The sequence below is a fragment of the Cygnus atratus genome, chromosome 1, assembly GCF_013377495.2.
Source record: "Cygnus atratus isolate AKBS03 ecotype Queensland, Australia chromosome 1, CAtr_DNAZoo_HiC_assembly, whole genome shotgun sequence".
NCBI lineage: Eukaryota > Metazoa > Chordata > Aves > Anseriformes > Anatidae > Cygnus > Cygnus atratus.
Window position 1 is genome coordinate 139,175,730 of NC_066362.1, and position 16,870 is coordinate 139,192,599.

The 16,870-nt window shown below is 40.6% G+C and overlaps 1 protein-coding gene across 2 annotated transcripts in view; it reads left to right on the forward strand.

Annotated features, from left to right (window-relative positions):
* ATP10A (ATPase phospholipid transporting 10A (putative)) overlaps positions 1–14,034 on the forward strand; it is a 113,097-nt gene extending 99,063 nt beyond the window's left edge. Inside the window, exons 15-21 of one of the 2 annotated variants that reach the window (XM_035558132.2) lie at positions 387–463; positions 4,238–4,363; positions 9,035–9,235; positions 11,262–11,342; positions 11,433–11,537; positions 11,885–12,072; positions 12,715–14,034. In XM_035558132.2, coding sequence (XP_035414025.1) covers positions 387–463; positions 4,238–4,363; positions 9,035–9,235; positions 11,262–11,342; positions 11,433–11,537; positions 11,885–12,072; positions 12,715–13,420 — 1,484 coding nt within the window. In that variant the 3' untranslated portion in view covers positions 13,421–14,034. The remainder of the gene's footprint in view (positions 1–386; positions 464–4,237; positions 4,364–9,034; positions 9,236–11,261; positions 11,343–11,432; positions 11,538–11,884; positions 12,073–12,714) is intronic. The other variant, XM_050708055.1, reaches the window with a different exon arrangement.
* Positions 14,035–16,870: the final 2,836 nt, after the last annotated feature.

The window sequence follows — 16,870 nt, forward strand, 5'->3', positions numbered from 1 at the left end:
ATTGGCTTTTGGCATCCTTGCACGTTTCATTCTTAATCATACCTAACAGCAGGCAGATAGCTGTCAGGAAGCAAGAGTGTTAGGAAGCGCTTGCTTGGAGTGTTTTAGTGTTTGTATAGTTCAGGCCTGACATTTTAGGTCTTACTAAAAAGAGAGGTGTTTGGTGTACTTTTGCTTGCCATGATAAAAGAGTCTACAAAGATCAGAACGTATCGGTAGCTTTGCCAAGCTTTGAAACTTATGTTCGAAAGATGGATCCTTTCCTACCTCATCTCCCTTACTATACCCAGCCAAAACTCAGTAATAGCTAGTTTTCTTTTCCTTTGCTGTTTCCAACTTTTCCTGGTCCAGTAATGACAAACAAAACTGTATCTTCTCATTTTTAGGTGATGGTGCTAATGATGTCAGTATGATCCAAGTTGCGGATGTTGGCGTGGGGATCTCTGGTCAAGAAGGCATGCAGGTAACGTTGCCCATTCACTGAAAACCACTCCCATGAAAGGGTGAAATAGGCACTTCCCATGTGCTAGCTCGATGACGCTGTCTGTGGATAGCCAGCACAAATAAATGAGCAGCTGCAAGTTATACTGAGGAGTGCCAGTTGTGCTCCATAAGAATGCTTTCAGCTGGAGTTTGAGCTTTTATTTGTTCTCAGAGCTGTGCTGAGCTTACACATGTAACCATCTCAGAAAATTCAACTTATCAGATCATTCTAAGCAATATATTTAGAGAAATCATTTATTAAATACTGGTTTCAAGGAGGAAAAAAGCTTTTCCATGTATTATTTAGACAGGAAAAAAGGTTCACCTTATTCTGGCTTTATCTTCCTCTCTTGCATTGCTTGGTAGACTGACACTGAATAGCTGCACAAGCCCATTCAGCTGAAGCAGCTTATTTGCATGGTGTGGTGGTATCTCTTAGTCCAAACACCCACGCATCTTGTTCACTTAGCCCTATTCAGACAGCAGAACAGTGAAGAAAGAGAAAATTGCAGCTCTTTGCAGAACCACTGCTCCCAAAAGCACCATTCCAAGTTTTGGTTTTCGCCCCATTTCCTGCCACAGAGAACATTAAGGTAAAGGGACTTCCCCTGCAGTTTTTTGGATGTGTTCAGCCTGTTATTGTATTTGCCACTGTATAAGAGGCACTTCTCTCATCCCCAAAAGAGAGTATGTATATTTATAGGATATATTTAGCTACTGTATTACCTAGTGCCTATGCCTTCTAATGCTAATGCAGCTCAGTTGCAGTGCTAGAACCAGAAGTGGCAATAAGACCCAGAGAATGAGGAAGATACATCATTTCCACAGCCTACCTTGTATTTAGTCTGGGTGCAGACAAATTACATGAGAAAACAGTAGCTCAGTATATGACAAAGAGTTCTTCAGGCAAGATGGGAAGCGTTTCCATCCTGAGAACCTGAGCAGATGAGCATACTCCTTAACTTAGTTACCAGTGGGTGGTTCTCTGACCCACATTGTGTTTTTTGCAATGCTGGGTGGATGTTTAGTTCGAAAGGGAGGAAGGGCCTCCTTCACACTGTGCACAAGGTGGTGATAGATTTTTATTCCATGGAGTTTCATGAATACTGTAACTTAACTGGGTTAAAAACACAGACTGATGAAATAACAATCTCACTGAGCCATGAAATTGGATGGCAACTTTGTGCATTTTCTGACATGCAAATCACCAGAAGCTAGGACAGTACCCTGGAGAAAAGTCAGATGTTTTTCCTATTCATATGCTCTTCCAAAGGCATCATCTCTTGGCCCTTGTTGGAAGATGAATACTAGGGAAGATATGCTTCAACCCGACCCAGTTGAGCTATTACATTTTTTCTACTTCCTGTTTAATTGTTGAGTGGGTTTGGTCAAAGTCATCTCCGGTGCAAGTGGATGTCCATCAGTGCTATTCGAACAGAAAAATTTCAGGCTTAAAATCCATTAAAAATGCTTATCCAGACTTGGTAGCAGCTGTAACTTAGACTTGAAGAAGCTACCACAAAAATATTCAGACATTCATTGTGCATATGGCATCCCAGCCATATGCCCTATGGTTCTGACTTTGGTGGATGGAGAGGGCAGGAGAAAAGCAAGTCTTGGATTAAGCTAATGCCACGTACGTTCACTGCTATGTAACAAAGCCCCGAGAGCTTTGCATAGCTTCTGCAGTATCACTCTTGTAAGCATGGCTAAGATCCACAGAACCCAGAGGAGACTGTGGGGTCTCCTCCAAGCCATCAATTTAAAAAAGGTCTGCCGCTAGCTCCTTGGGTCTTAGCATCTCTTATCAACTTACCAGTGCTTATCACCTATATATTAATTCAGATCACTCTTTTTTGCCTAATGCAGACATAGGTAATGCTCGTGGCATTTTTTTAACTCCTCTCCCCATTATGCTACTTTCAACACAGCTCATGCACTTAAAATAACTAGTCCTCAAATGCCCCTGGTTTTTGCATGTATTTAAATCTGAAAGCTGTTTGCTCATTAACCCATTAAACTATCTTTTTTTTTTTAAATGAAAGTTCAATAGGGTGGAAAATATTTGCAGATCCCTTCCTTTGCTCCAAGGTCCTAAGAACTTTGCAGGCCTTTTTACTATAAACAACTGTCAGAATCTTACACATGCAGATACTCAAAAGGCATTGAGGATTTGGATGTCTAAAACAGCAATACTGCCTGATTTATTTTCTTTCCACATTCTATGGAAGCATGTGGAGTATGAATCATGTTTTCCTGTGAAAAAGCTGGAAGAAAAAATGTGAAAATGAAAAGGATATTTTGAGGTGAAATAAGCATGCAAATGTAATTGGATAATGTCTTTCCATATTCCTCACTCTAATCAAAATGGAATTTAAAAAAAAAAAAAAAACCCTGACACTTCTCACAATGCGTTGTGAAGTAATATGCTAGAAACACAACAGGAAAGAAGCGTTAGCGCTGGAATAGGCTGGGATAGGGTGGAGGACAAGGAAACAGGTGTGGCACAGCTTTGCTCTCAAACAGTGAAGAGTGACTTTTCTGCAAGACAAATCAGACTGTTGTGTACAGTGAGGTTATAACAACTGTATCTCGGTACCTGAGAAATCCCAGCATGGGTCAAAATATTAAAAAAATGTCCCAGTGCTTGTATAAATCTACTGCTTAAATTACACTGTATGTATACTTTCTTCTGCATACTGTTTCTCCTGCATACTGTAGAGTTTAATAGCTTCTAAAAGCACTTGCTTGATAAAACTGAGCCCTTTTGATGATTTAACAAGAAAGGGGATTAGTAAGAATTAAATGGAAAGAAGTCTTTTGTTGAAAACCACTGCCAAAATATACCCTGCAGAGTATGAGGAAGACTTTGGCCCTCTGGAGATTTTCACCTTTCCTCATGCTTCTGCTGAACTTTGAGAAGAGTGTTGATGTAAAAAATAAAATTGAAATGTAAAGTAGTATTACATGAAATCTTAATGTGATCCTAGGGATATGGAAAACCGTGAAACAGCTGTGATAACCATTATTTACAAGACTGTCTCATCTAGATGTACAGTGCCTTGAATATTAGTCAGTCAGAAGCAGAGAGAAAGTGGGTGACTCATTTTGTCAATGTGTTTGGCAGGCTGCACAGCCCCAGAGGAGTCTGATCTAGCATGATTTTTCATAGGTGGTTTTAGCCTGCAATTTAAAAAATCCCTCAAAATACTGATATCTCAGGACATTTGAGTCAATATTATAAGCCAGGATTGCAAATTTTATTTAAAAATAGTATTTTTATTGTTTTGTCTTTTAAAGTCCAGTGATTATGATGCAAGCTCTTAACTGTTTATTTCTTATTTTATTCTCTTGAAGTTCATTTTGCCCTGTAAGTAACCCTTTGGTTTTACAGAAAAAGACATTACAGACACCAAGATCTTCACATGTGTTACTACCCTGAGTCTTCATGCTCATGCAACTAATTGCTAGCCATTCTCCCACCTCTCACTTTCATGCTGCCTGTCACCACCTGGAGTGTACACCATAATCTCCTCTGTGCAAGGACCAGGTCTCCAGGCATGTTCTGCAAAGCCACGGGGTTTGCTTATGGGTATTTCAAGGCCATAGCTGCATTTCACATGCACTGTAGTGAATTTGATGCCTCATCACCACAATTCCCATTGTCTGTATGAGTAGAGAAGATGACTAGATACACTGTCGGGGTTGAAAGTGGTGCTTTACAATAACGGTTCCAACTCTTCTCTCATTAAAGGCGGTGATGGCAAGCGACTTTGCAATCCCAAGGTTCCGGCATTTGGAGAAGCTCTTGCTTGTTCATGGCCACTGGTGTTATTCCCGACTTGCCAACATGGTGCTGTATTTCTTCTACAAAAATGCAGTAAGTGTTTAACTTGGCAGCTTTGTGGCACCACATGTTTCCAGGGTTTATTCTGTGCTAAGTGAGCATTAGGTCAGCCTTCAAACAGTTTATAAATAAGCTGCAAAGAAACTTGCAGAGTTGAAAGACAGCTGGCTGCCATTTGCAAAAATACGAGACCCACTCCATAACAGCTACAGTGTGCTGCTGAATGTGCAAATTAGGTAACAGAAATAACAAGCACTGCTTAAGAAAAGTTTCTTTATAGAGCAGTTTTGCAGATTTTAGCTAGCCACACACAGGAGTCTTTAATGCCAAGGCCATCCAGCACTGGTCCAAAGTAGCAGTTGGGTGTGTTCTCTCTTCCTGACCCTATCTTGTAATTGCTTATGAATCACTGTACATTTTCCCTAGTGACTTGTGATAATTTGAGTCATCTGTGTGTCTCAGATGCCAAGATTTGGAAGATGTTTTTTATTGATTTATCTTATTCCCAACTAACCCAAAGAATTCATTAGAAAGGAAGCACACAGAGGTAAAGAACAGACTATGGGTCTGCCTTTCGTCTCTGGTGTATTCAACAGGAGTTAGTCCAGTACCGGGCACTGAGCCAGTAGCAGCTCACCTCCTTGGCTCTAACAAAGTCCCTTTGCATTGATCTTGGAGTATAAACGTGATTGATTGAAAACTGCCTAACAAGACAACCAAAAAATTCCGTCAGCTGCGTGGGAGTCACTGCCTGGCACACAGATCTGCTCACTTTCAACACCTACAAATCACCCGGGGAGCAAGGGATATGAAGAAGCAGGAAAAAAAAGAGAGCCAGAGCTCTCAGACCTCTGCTTGCTCCAGAGGGTAATGTGTGAACCATGAGTGGGAGAGTGGATTTCATCCTCAGTATCCAAATCTTACTAAGAACAAATGTAATTCTCAGTTTTGTAAAAGTTGCATTCCAAATTCCATCTAGTCCTCAATTTTTTAATCAATGGTAACTTTATTATACAAATTCCTCTTGGCCTGACTAATCTTTTTGATCTCAATCTGAAGGTAGGTTTCTTATCAGGAAAAGACCATTATTTGCTACAAATTTTGAATGTCATAGGAAATGCTAGAGGAATAAGCATTAATAAACTAGCTTTGTGTTAACGGAAGTATGATAAAATACATTTTGTGGTCTGATCAGGAACTGCATGCAAGCACCCTTCCAGACACAAAATCAGGGACTTGGAAAGTTTGAATTTCTGCCTGAGTATGGAATAGCACGCAGATTTAAATAATGTTGCAGTGAGTGGAGATCCACCTATTGAAACACAGTGGTGAAATACATGCTGGTGTTCAAATGCCTGAGTATTAAGGCCTGATACTGAACATCTGTACTCCCACCCCCAGTGCTCTATGTTTCCAAGATACCCTTTGGTTTGACAATATTGAATCTCATCAACTTCCAAAAAGTGTTTTCAGAGCCATCTTAGGTTAAAATAAATAAAATAATAATAATGAAGTAATACACGTAAGACATTCCAGCAATCAGCAGCCAGAGCTGTTGTTTATATACCTACATTTTTGTTCAGCCCTTGTAAAATCTTCCATTTCCTTTGGTACAACTTCCCTTGATTACAAGTATTATTTCTCATGCCATTTTTAGTACAACATTTTCAGAAGCTGCTGCCTCAAGGCTAGAATATAACTGCAGAATATGTCTTTGTGTTGGCTCTGCCTTGACAGCTCTCAGAGCTTTCTGAGCAATACTTGTTCCTACTGACTCTAAAACTGTAGTGGGATATCCAGCATATAGACGTGAGTATGTCTGACACAGTGCCTGCCCTTAAGGAAGGAATATTCCAAAATGAAAGATGGGAGCACCTGATCCTTCTGCAAAGTGAAAGTTCTGGATGATTCTCCATAGAGATCAAGACAGCTACACTGCAAATGTTCTGCGAGTTTTCTACTTACTCGTGTTGTTTTTCCCATTTGCTCGTATTATGAAATTTTCCATTCTCCAGTAGAGCCTAACTCAAAGTTTAAACTCCAAATTGCTACAAAAGCCATTTGGAAACTCAGATGGCTTATCCAAGATGTTTGGCCTGGTAGAGATAATAAAAATACAGATAAAATATAAACTGAAACATAGCTTGACTGGAAATATCTGAGTTGATACAAAGGGATTTCATATAAACAAACTTCTAGGACATAAGCATATATTACTTGTTCTCCTTTATACATTATGTCTGCAAGAGAGCACTGGACGTCTTTTGACATATATTTTTTTCACTGAGGTATTCCAGTTTGGGCCAAATCCCTAACAGAATCTCATCTTGGGGAAAAAAAAAGAAACCTTTTTTATCTAAAATCTAATATAATCTTTATATCAAAAATTTCATTAAATTTAATTTGTTTTGACTGTTTCTCAGTAGGGTAATGCACACAAATGAGGACATGCTACGTTTGAGATCAAATTAAACTCTTATTTAATCCAAAATAAAATTTCACAGGCAAAAAAAAAATTGATTTAAGCCTGGTTATTTAAATGTTATTTGTACAGCTTTCTTTGCCAGCACTGCTAAAACCCATATTAGAGACGGTATGAAAATTTTCAGCTGACTGTATTTTCATCAAACTACCCATTTTTGTCAAAGCCAAACTGCTTCCAAGACAGGTTAATTTTAGCAAGGCTCTAGAGAGGAAAATATCTTTGGTCCATGAATAGCAGGATTTTGTTTATTTCAAATGAGCAAGAGAAAGGTATCTAAATCCATGCATTTATTGCAATTCCAATTTGTGAAAAGACTCGGGAAGTTTTATTGTCCTTTGGGTGTGGAAAGGAAATAAATTTCAAAGTCTGTTCAGTTGTGAAATGAAATTGCCATCTTCCAGCCAACTGTTTGGAAAACAGCAAGCTCTGGTAACTCAGACTTGTTTTGGGCAAAGGAAGGTATTTTTCCTGAAATATACGCAGCACTTTTAGAAGTGATCCTTAAGAAAATGTGACCATATAACTTTTAATAGGCTAGTCTATAATATGGGCTCACAGATTGTGAGGTGTGTTGCTACTGATATACAAGCTACTTCAATGTAGTATGCAAACATCACCTGAACATACACATACTGTACATCTCTCTATATACACATAGATATTCATTCATGTACAGCACGACTAAGCCTCTTATTCTGTGGCAATTTCCCTGTACAAGATATGCTTATTCTCTTTACAACAGTTTTCACTGGCTAAGCAGTCCATAGCTGTTTTTCTCCCATGTTTGAATTTCACCCAAATGTTATGGTTCAGATAGAACAGATATACATTTTCCTCTGTAGGCCTGAAGATAATGAAGGGTTAACATATTCCAGATGGTTGAAAGTTGTTGAGAACAATATATTAAAAGAAGAGGAAATTAAAGGAGAGGTCATGTCATTTCCCTTCTTCATGGTTAAAATGAGGAAAACCCCTGAGGGACAGTTGCCAAGGTTTTTCTGCTTGCCTTCTATGTAGGGTTAAACACTTTACAAAGACTAACTAAAATTGAAGTTTTAGGAGGACCAAGCCTGGGAGTTTATTTCCTTCCCAGCCCACCTTTTTCTAGGCCTCAAGTGTCCCCCTCACAGGTGAGATCAGCACCTCTCCCAAGCCCTGAAAACCTCTCATGAGGCAGAGATTGTGGAAAAAATGAGTTCATTTGGTTCACGTGGGCCTACTTCTCAAGCTTGTCCAGGTCCTTTTGGATAGCTTCCCTTCCTTCTGTTGTATCAACTGCACCACTCAGCTTGGTGTTGTCTGCAGACTTGCTGAGGGTGCGCTCCATTAGTGACATCGCACTGTCTATGTCATTGATAATGATATTAAACAGCACCAGTCCCAAACAGACCCCTGAGGGACACCACTCATCACTGGCCTCCACCTGGACATAAAGCCGTTGACTGGAAACCTCTGTCTGCAGCCATTAGTCAAGTCCTTGCCAACTGAATAGTCCACCCTTCAATTCCATCTCTCTCCAGTTTAGAGATCAGGATGTCACGTGGGACCATGTCAGAGGCCTTAAAGAAGTCCAGATAGATTACAAGGGTCTGTCTTCCCTTGTTGGCTGATGCAGTTACTCCATCATAGCTCACAGAGCTGCTCATTTTCTGAATTTCAAAGCACAAAGATCAGAATAGTTGAGACAACTATATTAGACCCTATTGTTTCACATTCCTTGCTTCTGGATGGTCTTGCTTCACGTTGGTCTTGGAAAAATGCTGCATTTACCTTTTGAAGACTAGCTGATCCTCCCAAAAATCTCAAACCAGCAGGAGGTATTATTATGGAAATGTTTATTATTACAACAGTAATGTAAGTGCTATGGGATCAGTACTCACCTAGAGGTCAACAATGGTTGGGAGAGCTTTTTATGGTTAACTAAATTCTATCAGAGTTTCACTTGAGCAAAAAGTTAATTTTGTGTGAAGCCAGCACTGACTCATGAGATCTGAGGTTCCAGCAGCAGAAAGACTTCAAGGTTTGCCAAACTGTGGCTTAGCTAAGTGGTATGTGCATGAGGAACAGCAAATTCAAGACTAGTTTTCATTAGAAAATTCATTCATTTAGAGTTCACAGATGAATCCTTGCAGAACCAGAAGCTTAATGGTATCAGCACACAATGAGATGATGATCCTGTTTCTCCTATCGTATTTACAGCACTGCTGGTTCTCTTTCAGATGTTCGTGGCCCTTCTCTTCTGGTACCAGTTCTATTGTGGTTTCTCTGGCTCATCGATGGTTGACCAGTGGTATCTCATCTTCTTTAATTTATTTTTCTCTTCCCTTCCACAACTGATTACTGGTGTGCTGGATAAGGATGTGCCAGCTGAAATGTTAATAGCTGTACCTCAGCTTTATAAAAGCGGCCAGAACATGGAGGTAAAAACTTCTGCTTTTTGTAATATTTTTTTTTCCTAGATCCTTTCAATTTCAACTGGAAACCAACCTGGCTCCTAAAGGGCAGATGACTGACAAAAAGGTCCGAGAAGCCACTATTACTATGTCTGGATATTGCTCATCTTAGTCAAAGTATCTAGGTGACAAAAGTACACTTGAAATAACAACAAAAAGACCAGCTATATTTTGAAATATGTAGCAAGCTGGAAACTGTACACTTTAGCTCAGCCTGAGCTGAACACCTACCTCCTGGTCTAGACTCACAAATAGCTACTAAAGTAGATTGTACCTTATACACTAATAAAGATTTTCACAGAACTACCTCACTATACTTACTCAAAACTTCAGGCCCCAGTCCTTTACAAATAGGCAGAAGACAAAGATGGCTTTAGGAGTAAGCACACAGGTTGATAGACTCGGAGGGAAGTAGTCATCAGCAGATGACAGATTCAGAAAGCTTTTGTTGAAAACACCTTGTCCCATCTGCTTAAATTGTGCAAAGAAGACAGAAGGAATTGAAGGAGGGATTGAAGCAAAACCACTTCTGGTAATTACAGCTGCATTTTACTTTGGGAAAATATTTCTGCTTGGTAAAACTATCCATATCTAGGCATCGCTTCCAAGGCAGAAGCCTTTCTTAAAAGTACCTGGCATTGTGCCCTCTGAAGGGATACAGTGACTGTTTTGCCTCTCACTGTACACCTGCCTTTGGTACACTACACATCTAATGACAGGCACTGTCTTGTTATAAGAAATCTTGTCACAGCTTAAGCCTGTGGGGAAGTTACGTCTGTCTGTCTTCAGCTGGCAAACTGAAGAGACGAATCTCCCGTGTTCAGAGTGCAATTATTTCTCATAGGCAAACCGAGGACCATTCTAAGTTTGTTTGAAATCTGGTCAGTGCTTTCTCTGAATAGTTACTAAGAAGGCATTTAAAAACTTGACAAAAGTCCTGCTTGAGGTAGGATGTCTTTCAAAAAGAAATCACCAATTCAATACCTGCAGAATTACAGAATAATTTAGTTTGGAAAGGACTCCTGAAGGCCATCTTGTCCAGCCCCCTGCTCAACGCAAACCTAACTTCAATGCTAGGTGAGGTTGCTCAGGGCTTTACCTAGTCAGGTTATAAATATCTCCAAGAATGGAATTCTACTGTCACTCTGAGCAACCTGTTCCAGTGCTTAACCACATGTGATTTCAGTGGACCCAAGAACACCATAATTCTTTCTAAGCATCTTTCAATTCTCATTTTTAGGCTGCAATGATAGTATTCAAAGAGGAAAAGATCCCTGAGGAGCTCAGTGGTTGGAGATGAGGCCTATATCCCAAAATAAATACATACATATTTTGCCATTTACAAACTATTTTTCCTTACACCCGGGTCTTTTTTTATGATCATCCACACCACTACAATTGTATAGTGCTTTAACTCAAAGTGTTAATTTTGTTTTTTAGCAAGCACTTTTATGCACACAGATATATGTATCTAATTCGTTTTTACATTCGTATTTATAACATAGCATAAATTCCTGCATGAATTATCACAAAAATCATTGTAGATCTTCCTTTCTAAGTAATGGTGCATATTCTGTTTTCTCTCTTGCAAATATATACTCTGTGCTCACGTGCATATGATATAAAACCCATTTAGTCATGTGCTTACACCTCAGAGAACTCCTGAAATCAGTGGTCTAACTATTGTGCATAAACTTGGGCATCTTCATAAACGTTTCCTGATCTGAGTGTGTGTTAGGAGTGTCAGAGTCGGATTACACCTTCTGATAAGGAACAAAAATAAAGGAGAAGTTTCTCTCCTGAATGGAGTGACTTGCAGATAGACTCCTCATATTTCATCCCTGAAGGTACTTAACTAATTGGCAAAGTGTTGAGGATATTCGCACAAGCCCTTAAAAGTGTCCATTGGAATGTTTCCCTGAAAATACCTAACCCGGCAAACGGCATCTTACTGAGGCTGATTTTCTTTTTGGTATTTTTTTTGTTGCCACAGGAGTATCAACCACACATGTTTTGGATGAACATGATTGATGCTATGTATCAAAGCCTGGTTTGCTTCTTCATTCCCTATTTTGTAAGTGTTTGGTTTAAGATATTCTATTTTTAACATTTTGAGGAGAACTGGAAACATAGGTTGGGCTAAATTCTGTCTCCTTCTTTGCAGACTTACTATGATTCTGAGGTGGATATTTTCTCCTGGGGAACTCCCATCACCACAATAGCTCTTTTCACCATTATACTACATTTGGCTATTGAAACCAAAACTTGGGTAAGGTACCCACAGTCCACACAGAAACTTGCTAGCATATTGTAATTCTTTTCTTAATGCCATTCTTCAAAAACACAAGATGTTCATTTTGTTCCCTCAGCAGACTCTATTTTTATCAAGTGCTGTAAGTGAACATGAAAAAGATTTTAAACAGTGACTTACGAATTGCTTTGTAGTGTTGTGTATATAATAAGAATTTTTGAAAATATATAGCTCTAAATTCTTTGCTATGCATGGATTTGGCTCCAGAAATTAATAACTATTAATTGAGAATCATGTTCTCGAAAATAAAGAATCATTGTTCCTTTGTGTTTTATTTTTTTTGTTGTTTGTTGTTTTTGTTCTAGACTTCTCTCCACTGGTCATCTTGCATCTTCAGCATCCTTTTATTTTTCTTTGTGGCTCTGGTTTACAATGCTTCCTGCCCAGTATGCCATCCTCCATCCAATCCCTACTGGACTATGGAAAGGCTGATGGGAGACCCGATGTTTTATTTCACTTGCATTATATCACCAGTTGTTGCATTGCTGCCCAGGTATTGTGTCTTCTCTCATATGTGAAAGCACTTCATACATATGATTGGGAGGACAAGAAAGATTTCTTTTTCCTCTTCCTTTCTTTCTTTTTGTCTTACCAGCCAATTCAATTTTGTTCAGTGGGTCGTTACGTGAAGTCAGGTTGTCTAACATCTTCTGTGCTCCTGACCACAGGAATGGACCACAGCTCCTGACTGTAGACCACAGGAGTGGGATAATTGTAGACCGTTGGTTGAAACTCCTGGCCATGCAGAGATTTGCTACCCTGTGAGGTTTTTAATGATGCTTCCAGTCCTCCGATAACATGCATAATACAGAAATCCTGATAGTATGTTGTGGACTTATTTGCCTACTTGCAGATGTAGGAGGCCTGCCCTGCAGACTGATCCCCATTGCCTTTGAGTCCACATTAGGAAAGATGAAAGACCTTTTTTTTTATATATACTGCTTGTTATTAATCCAAATATTAGCACAGCATTCAGAGCTCTTCATATGTAATCTTTTTTGTGACAAACTTAAGAAAGGCACATAAAACTCTTATTTTCCCATGTTGTACTTTTTTCTTTGATATTTTCTCTTAATAATACCTCAGGTACTTCCCATATTTCAGTTCTTTTCATGTTCATGTTCTCCTCTTGCAGATTTCTGTATAGAACGCTTCAGGGAACACTATTCCCAACGCAGCTTCAGCTTGGACGCCAGTTGAGTAAACTTCCCCCAGAGATTCGCACCCAGCTCCTGACCAAGTTGAATGTCAAAAAGGAATCAGTACATCAGATGCAACCCTTTGCAAACAGCTTCTCACCAAACCTTGTCTCAAATGCCAGTGATTGTTGTAAGGTTTATAACCAAAACACACCTTTGCCAACATCTCCAAAAGATGAGTCGCTTTTCCAAGAGCACACAAAGGCAGAATATACAACAGATCGGTTTGTGGCAGCCTCTCCCCAGGGTGCTCTGCTTTACGGTGAGAACAAACTCCCCTCAGAAGCAAGTAGTCAGGAAACGTCCGTGGGATTTCATGAAGTTACTCATGGCACTTCAGAGATGGATTCACTGTCTGTGGGAGCAACTTTCCCATGGAGTCCAGCAGTCGATCAAACAGACTTCAGTTTGTTGAAGTGGATCACATCAACTCCGCTGTTCAGTCGCTTTGGAACTGTTTTACAGGTGTCATCAAGTAGTTTACAAAATGAAACACAGGACAGTATGTGTGTGCTTGGCTCTTCTTTGCATGAGGACTTCAAAGGCTTAAAAGAACAGAGCTCAAATAACTTCCAGGACAAAATGAAAGGGACCCCATATGACAATTGTAAAAGTGACAATTCTGAGACCACCTTTTTATGACATGGGCCTCAAATATATTTATATATTTTCTATTTGCACACATTTATAGTGAGATTACTCTATTTGTTTCCAAAGATGAAACAGAAAATCAAAGGTACAGAGTGATTATTTAAGAATGTTTAAATACAGTATATTGAAATAAGAGCTTTAAATATGAAAAGAAAACACTTGAATGTTCCATTTATATTGTTTATTTTTTCATCTCATTTTGTAAGGAAATGCTGTCTCTTTATTTTCAGATGCTTCTCTTTTTTTCTTCTGACACATACTGTAAAAGCAAAGGACCTGTCTACCATATCCAAAAGGATTAGATGCAGCACCGATTACTGGTATCGTTATAGGCCATTCAGTAATCAAGGATGAAAAACCATGATAATAAATAGGCCTCTGCATTCCATCCATTGTCTCCTTGCCAGAGTGCTTTGTCGCAGGAGCAAACCATTAGGCAAGACGATGGAATTATTATACACCTCTCTGTAAATGCTAACAGTATCTTACCACTGCATTAATAATACTGGTATTTTATAAGAGACACCATTTTTTGATATTGCAGCCATAGCATTTTATGTGTCGTGATAAAACAATAAATAAATGACCATCCATATTGCAAAGTGACTTCCCAGTCTGGCATTAATAGTATCTCAGCCCTTCACCTGGAGTACCTAGCATGCTACAGGTCGTGACCTCGTATCAGGCTATTAAACTTTTGAAAAATAGCTGTTTCTCATTTGTGTGGAACTACTGTGTGGCAAACAGCTGGTGCCCACTGTGGAGTTTGACTTCGAGAGATCTGTAATTTTTTGTGCTGGATTCCTACAATGAAGGGGCTGGTTTGGCTGAAGAAGTGAGTCCTGCTTGCTAACGAGCAGGCAGGGAGGAAGGTTCTCTTACACATCTTCACTGTCGTTTCAGCCAGGTTAAATAAAGCCTTGGAGATCAAGAAGGGTCATGGCAAGGTACCTGAGCCAGGTGTAAGACAGGCTAGCCCCAGTACCAAAAGCATGGAGCTTCACTGCTTTTGAGATTGCGCCAGAACCAACCTTACGTGGTTTTGGATTGTGGCTCACAAGCTGCCACTGGTGTAGCGGTGTGCTGCTGCATTGTGTCAACCTGATGGACCCCAGGGGGCTTCACCTTGGCGGGCTGCTGTTTTTTTTCATACCTAGTCACCACGATTATGTATAAACTGCCTTACTTCCTAGTTTCTTCAGCACAGGTTTTCAGATTGTCTCAGCCTTGTTTACCATTGACTGTGTAAGTTCACAATCAATGGTAAACATTGTTCATGTCATGTTCCATTTTTTGGCAGCACGGTGCCAGGCAGCTTGGCTCCCACAGGGACTGCCTCAACCTGTTAAGCCACGGTGTCTACCATGTGTCACTTTCTAATCCACTTGGGATCTGTTTTTTTTAAAGGTATATACATTGGCCTCTTCCCCAAGACAGAATCGGCAGTAAGAAATTGGAAAATGCCAATGAAAGGAAGAGATGAAAGCAATCTAAATAAGAGCTATCAGCCTGTAAACGTTACCCTGATTAAACATGACACATCAACATATAGCTAAACTATGTTTTGGAATTAGAATTAATTAGGGATGGAACATTTTGGAATTAGGGACAGAGCAAAGATGCTAAAGGATTTGTGGGATTGCCAGTCTCTTCCGTGAACAGTTTCAAGCATGTTCGGGTTCAGTGAAGGCAGGCAGGCATCGGCGCCATCAGTGCCTATGTAGAAGCTTGCTACTCTAGGCCTTGAAAGCAGGGCAGAGGTGTTGTCCTCCCTTCAAAGCGCTTTTTTTGTCTTTGCTGTCTGGAAAGGGAGCCTGCGTGACTCAGCTCAGGTGGAGAAATCTCCTTCTCCACTGTCTCTAGTCGGGTAGGCGATTCCTATTTTAGACATCTCTACTTGTCTCTCTATCAAGACTCAGCCCCCTAGGTCTTGATAGTCACTCTGTTGGGATGACATTGCAGGTACTTTTTTGGCAGGGTTAGTTATCTGTATGTAACACAAACTGTGCAGCAGTTGCCATTCTAAATAATTCACCTATGTGGTGCTGCAGTATCTTTTAATGTCAGAGGGGGAAACTGTAAATATTGCCATCTGGTTAGAAACATTGCCTCGCTTGTAAGACAGGATCTCACAGGAGGACGTGGTGTGAGATACCAGGTAGGTAGCGTTCGCAGGCTTGCAAGATGTTAAATGCCCCCTTCAGTCATGAATGTCCTGGGGTCGTAGCAGGAGCGTGCGATGGACGTCAGGTGTGTGTGCCCTTCCCCACTTACTGCAGCAGCCCAGGCAGGTGGACAAGGGTCTCTCAGGCTCTTTGACTCATCCACAGCTTTCCACAGCACATTTGGTGTCCCGTGGTGTTCAGAGCAACGTTTTGTGGCTCACACCAGCCAACCACTGGTCTGTAGCGCTGCTATGAAAAGAATGTAAAATACACACACCCTTCCTGCTCGTGCAATCCAAATTTAGGCTCATTTCCATCTGGTTGCACGTGAAAGCTGTCATGGCACCTCAGTGCTAAATACCTTTCTTCAAAAGGCTGGGGAGGCCCCAGATCAGAGTAAGCGAGGTGCTAGCTTGTTGGTACTGGCCAAGGCCGATCCCTGTGAGACGTGGCAGTGTGCAGGTATGCTGGGATGAACAGTGCCTCGTAGCGTTTGCAGGCTAAATAAGACAAAGCAGCTTAAGATCCAGCACAGCTAGCAGGTGACAGAGGTGGAAATAGAGCCCTGGTTTTATTATTTGACCAGGCTGTGGCTGTGCTACCTGCAGCCTCCCCCAGCCAGTTGGAAGTTCCCCTTCTACAAGCGGTGCTTTCAGGGCTCAGCTACTGCTCCTGGCCCTGGGCCTGCTTGAAATCTCTCTCCAAACATTGCAATACCTCATGAACCTGAGAAAAGCTTTAGATTACAAAAATGAAGCCACTCCAGGGCAGACCGTGGAGGCATGAATTGTTTTATCCATTTACACAGAAAAAATGCTCTCCCCTCCACTCCAGAGCCTTCATGGGGCAGGCCTGGTGCTGGCAGCAGAAAGGGCTGGAGTACCCTGGGGCCTTGGTCCAGCACCCTATTGAAGGTACCTGCATCAAAACAAATGTCCTTCCTTGCTAGCAGTGCCTTGTGGTACAAGATCTGTTTTTGTTGCTGGGTTTTCAGAATTTCAAAGTCTATTTGTGTAGGTGAGGGATAAAAGTGTTGCTTTGGGGCCAAGAGCTGCTTGTGCACTGCAGATAGTTGTGTTAGCTGCCACTACAAATGAACGTGTGAGCAAAACAGCGGTGTCATAAATGTAGGGAAACTCAATGTTCCTGTAGATCATTGCAGCAGCTTCAGTTTCTGCAAGTTTTTTTTTGGTTTTGTTTTGTTTGTTTGTTTGTTTGTTTGTTTTTCTCCCCAGCTGGGAATCAGGCCTTGATAACTGCTGTGTTTTGTTTGAAA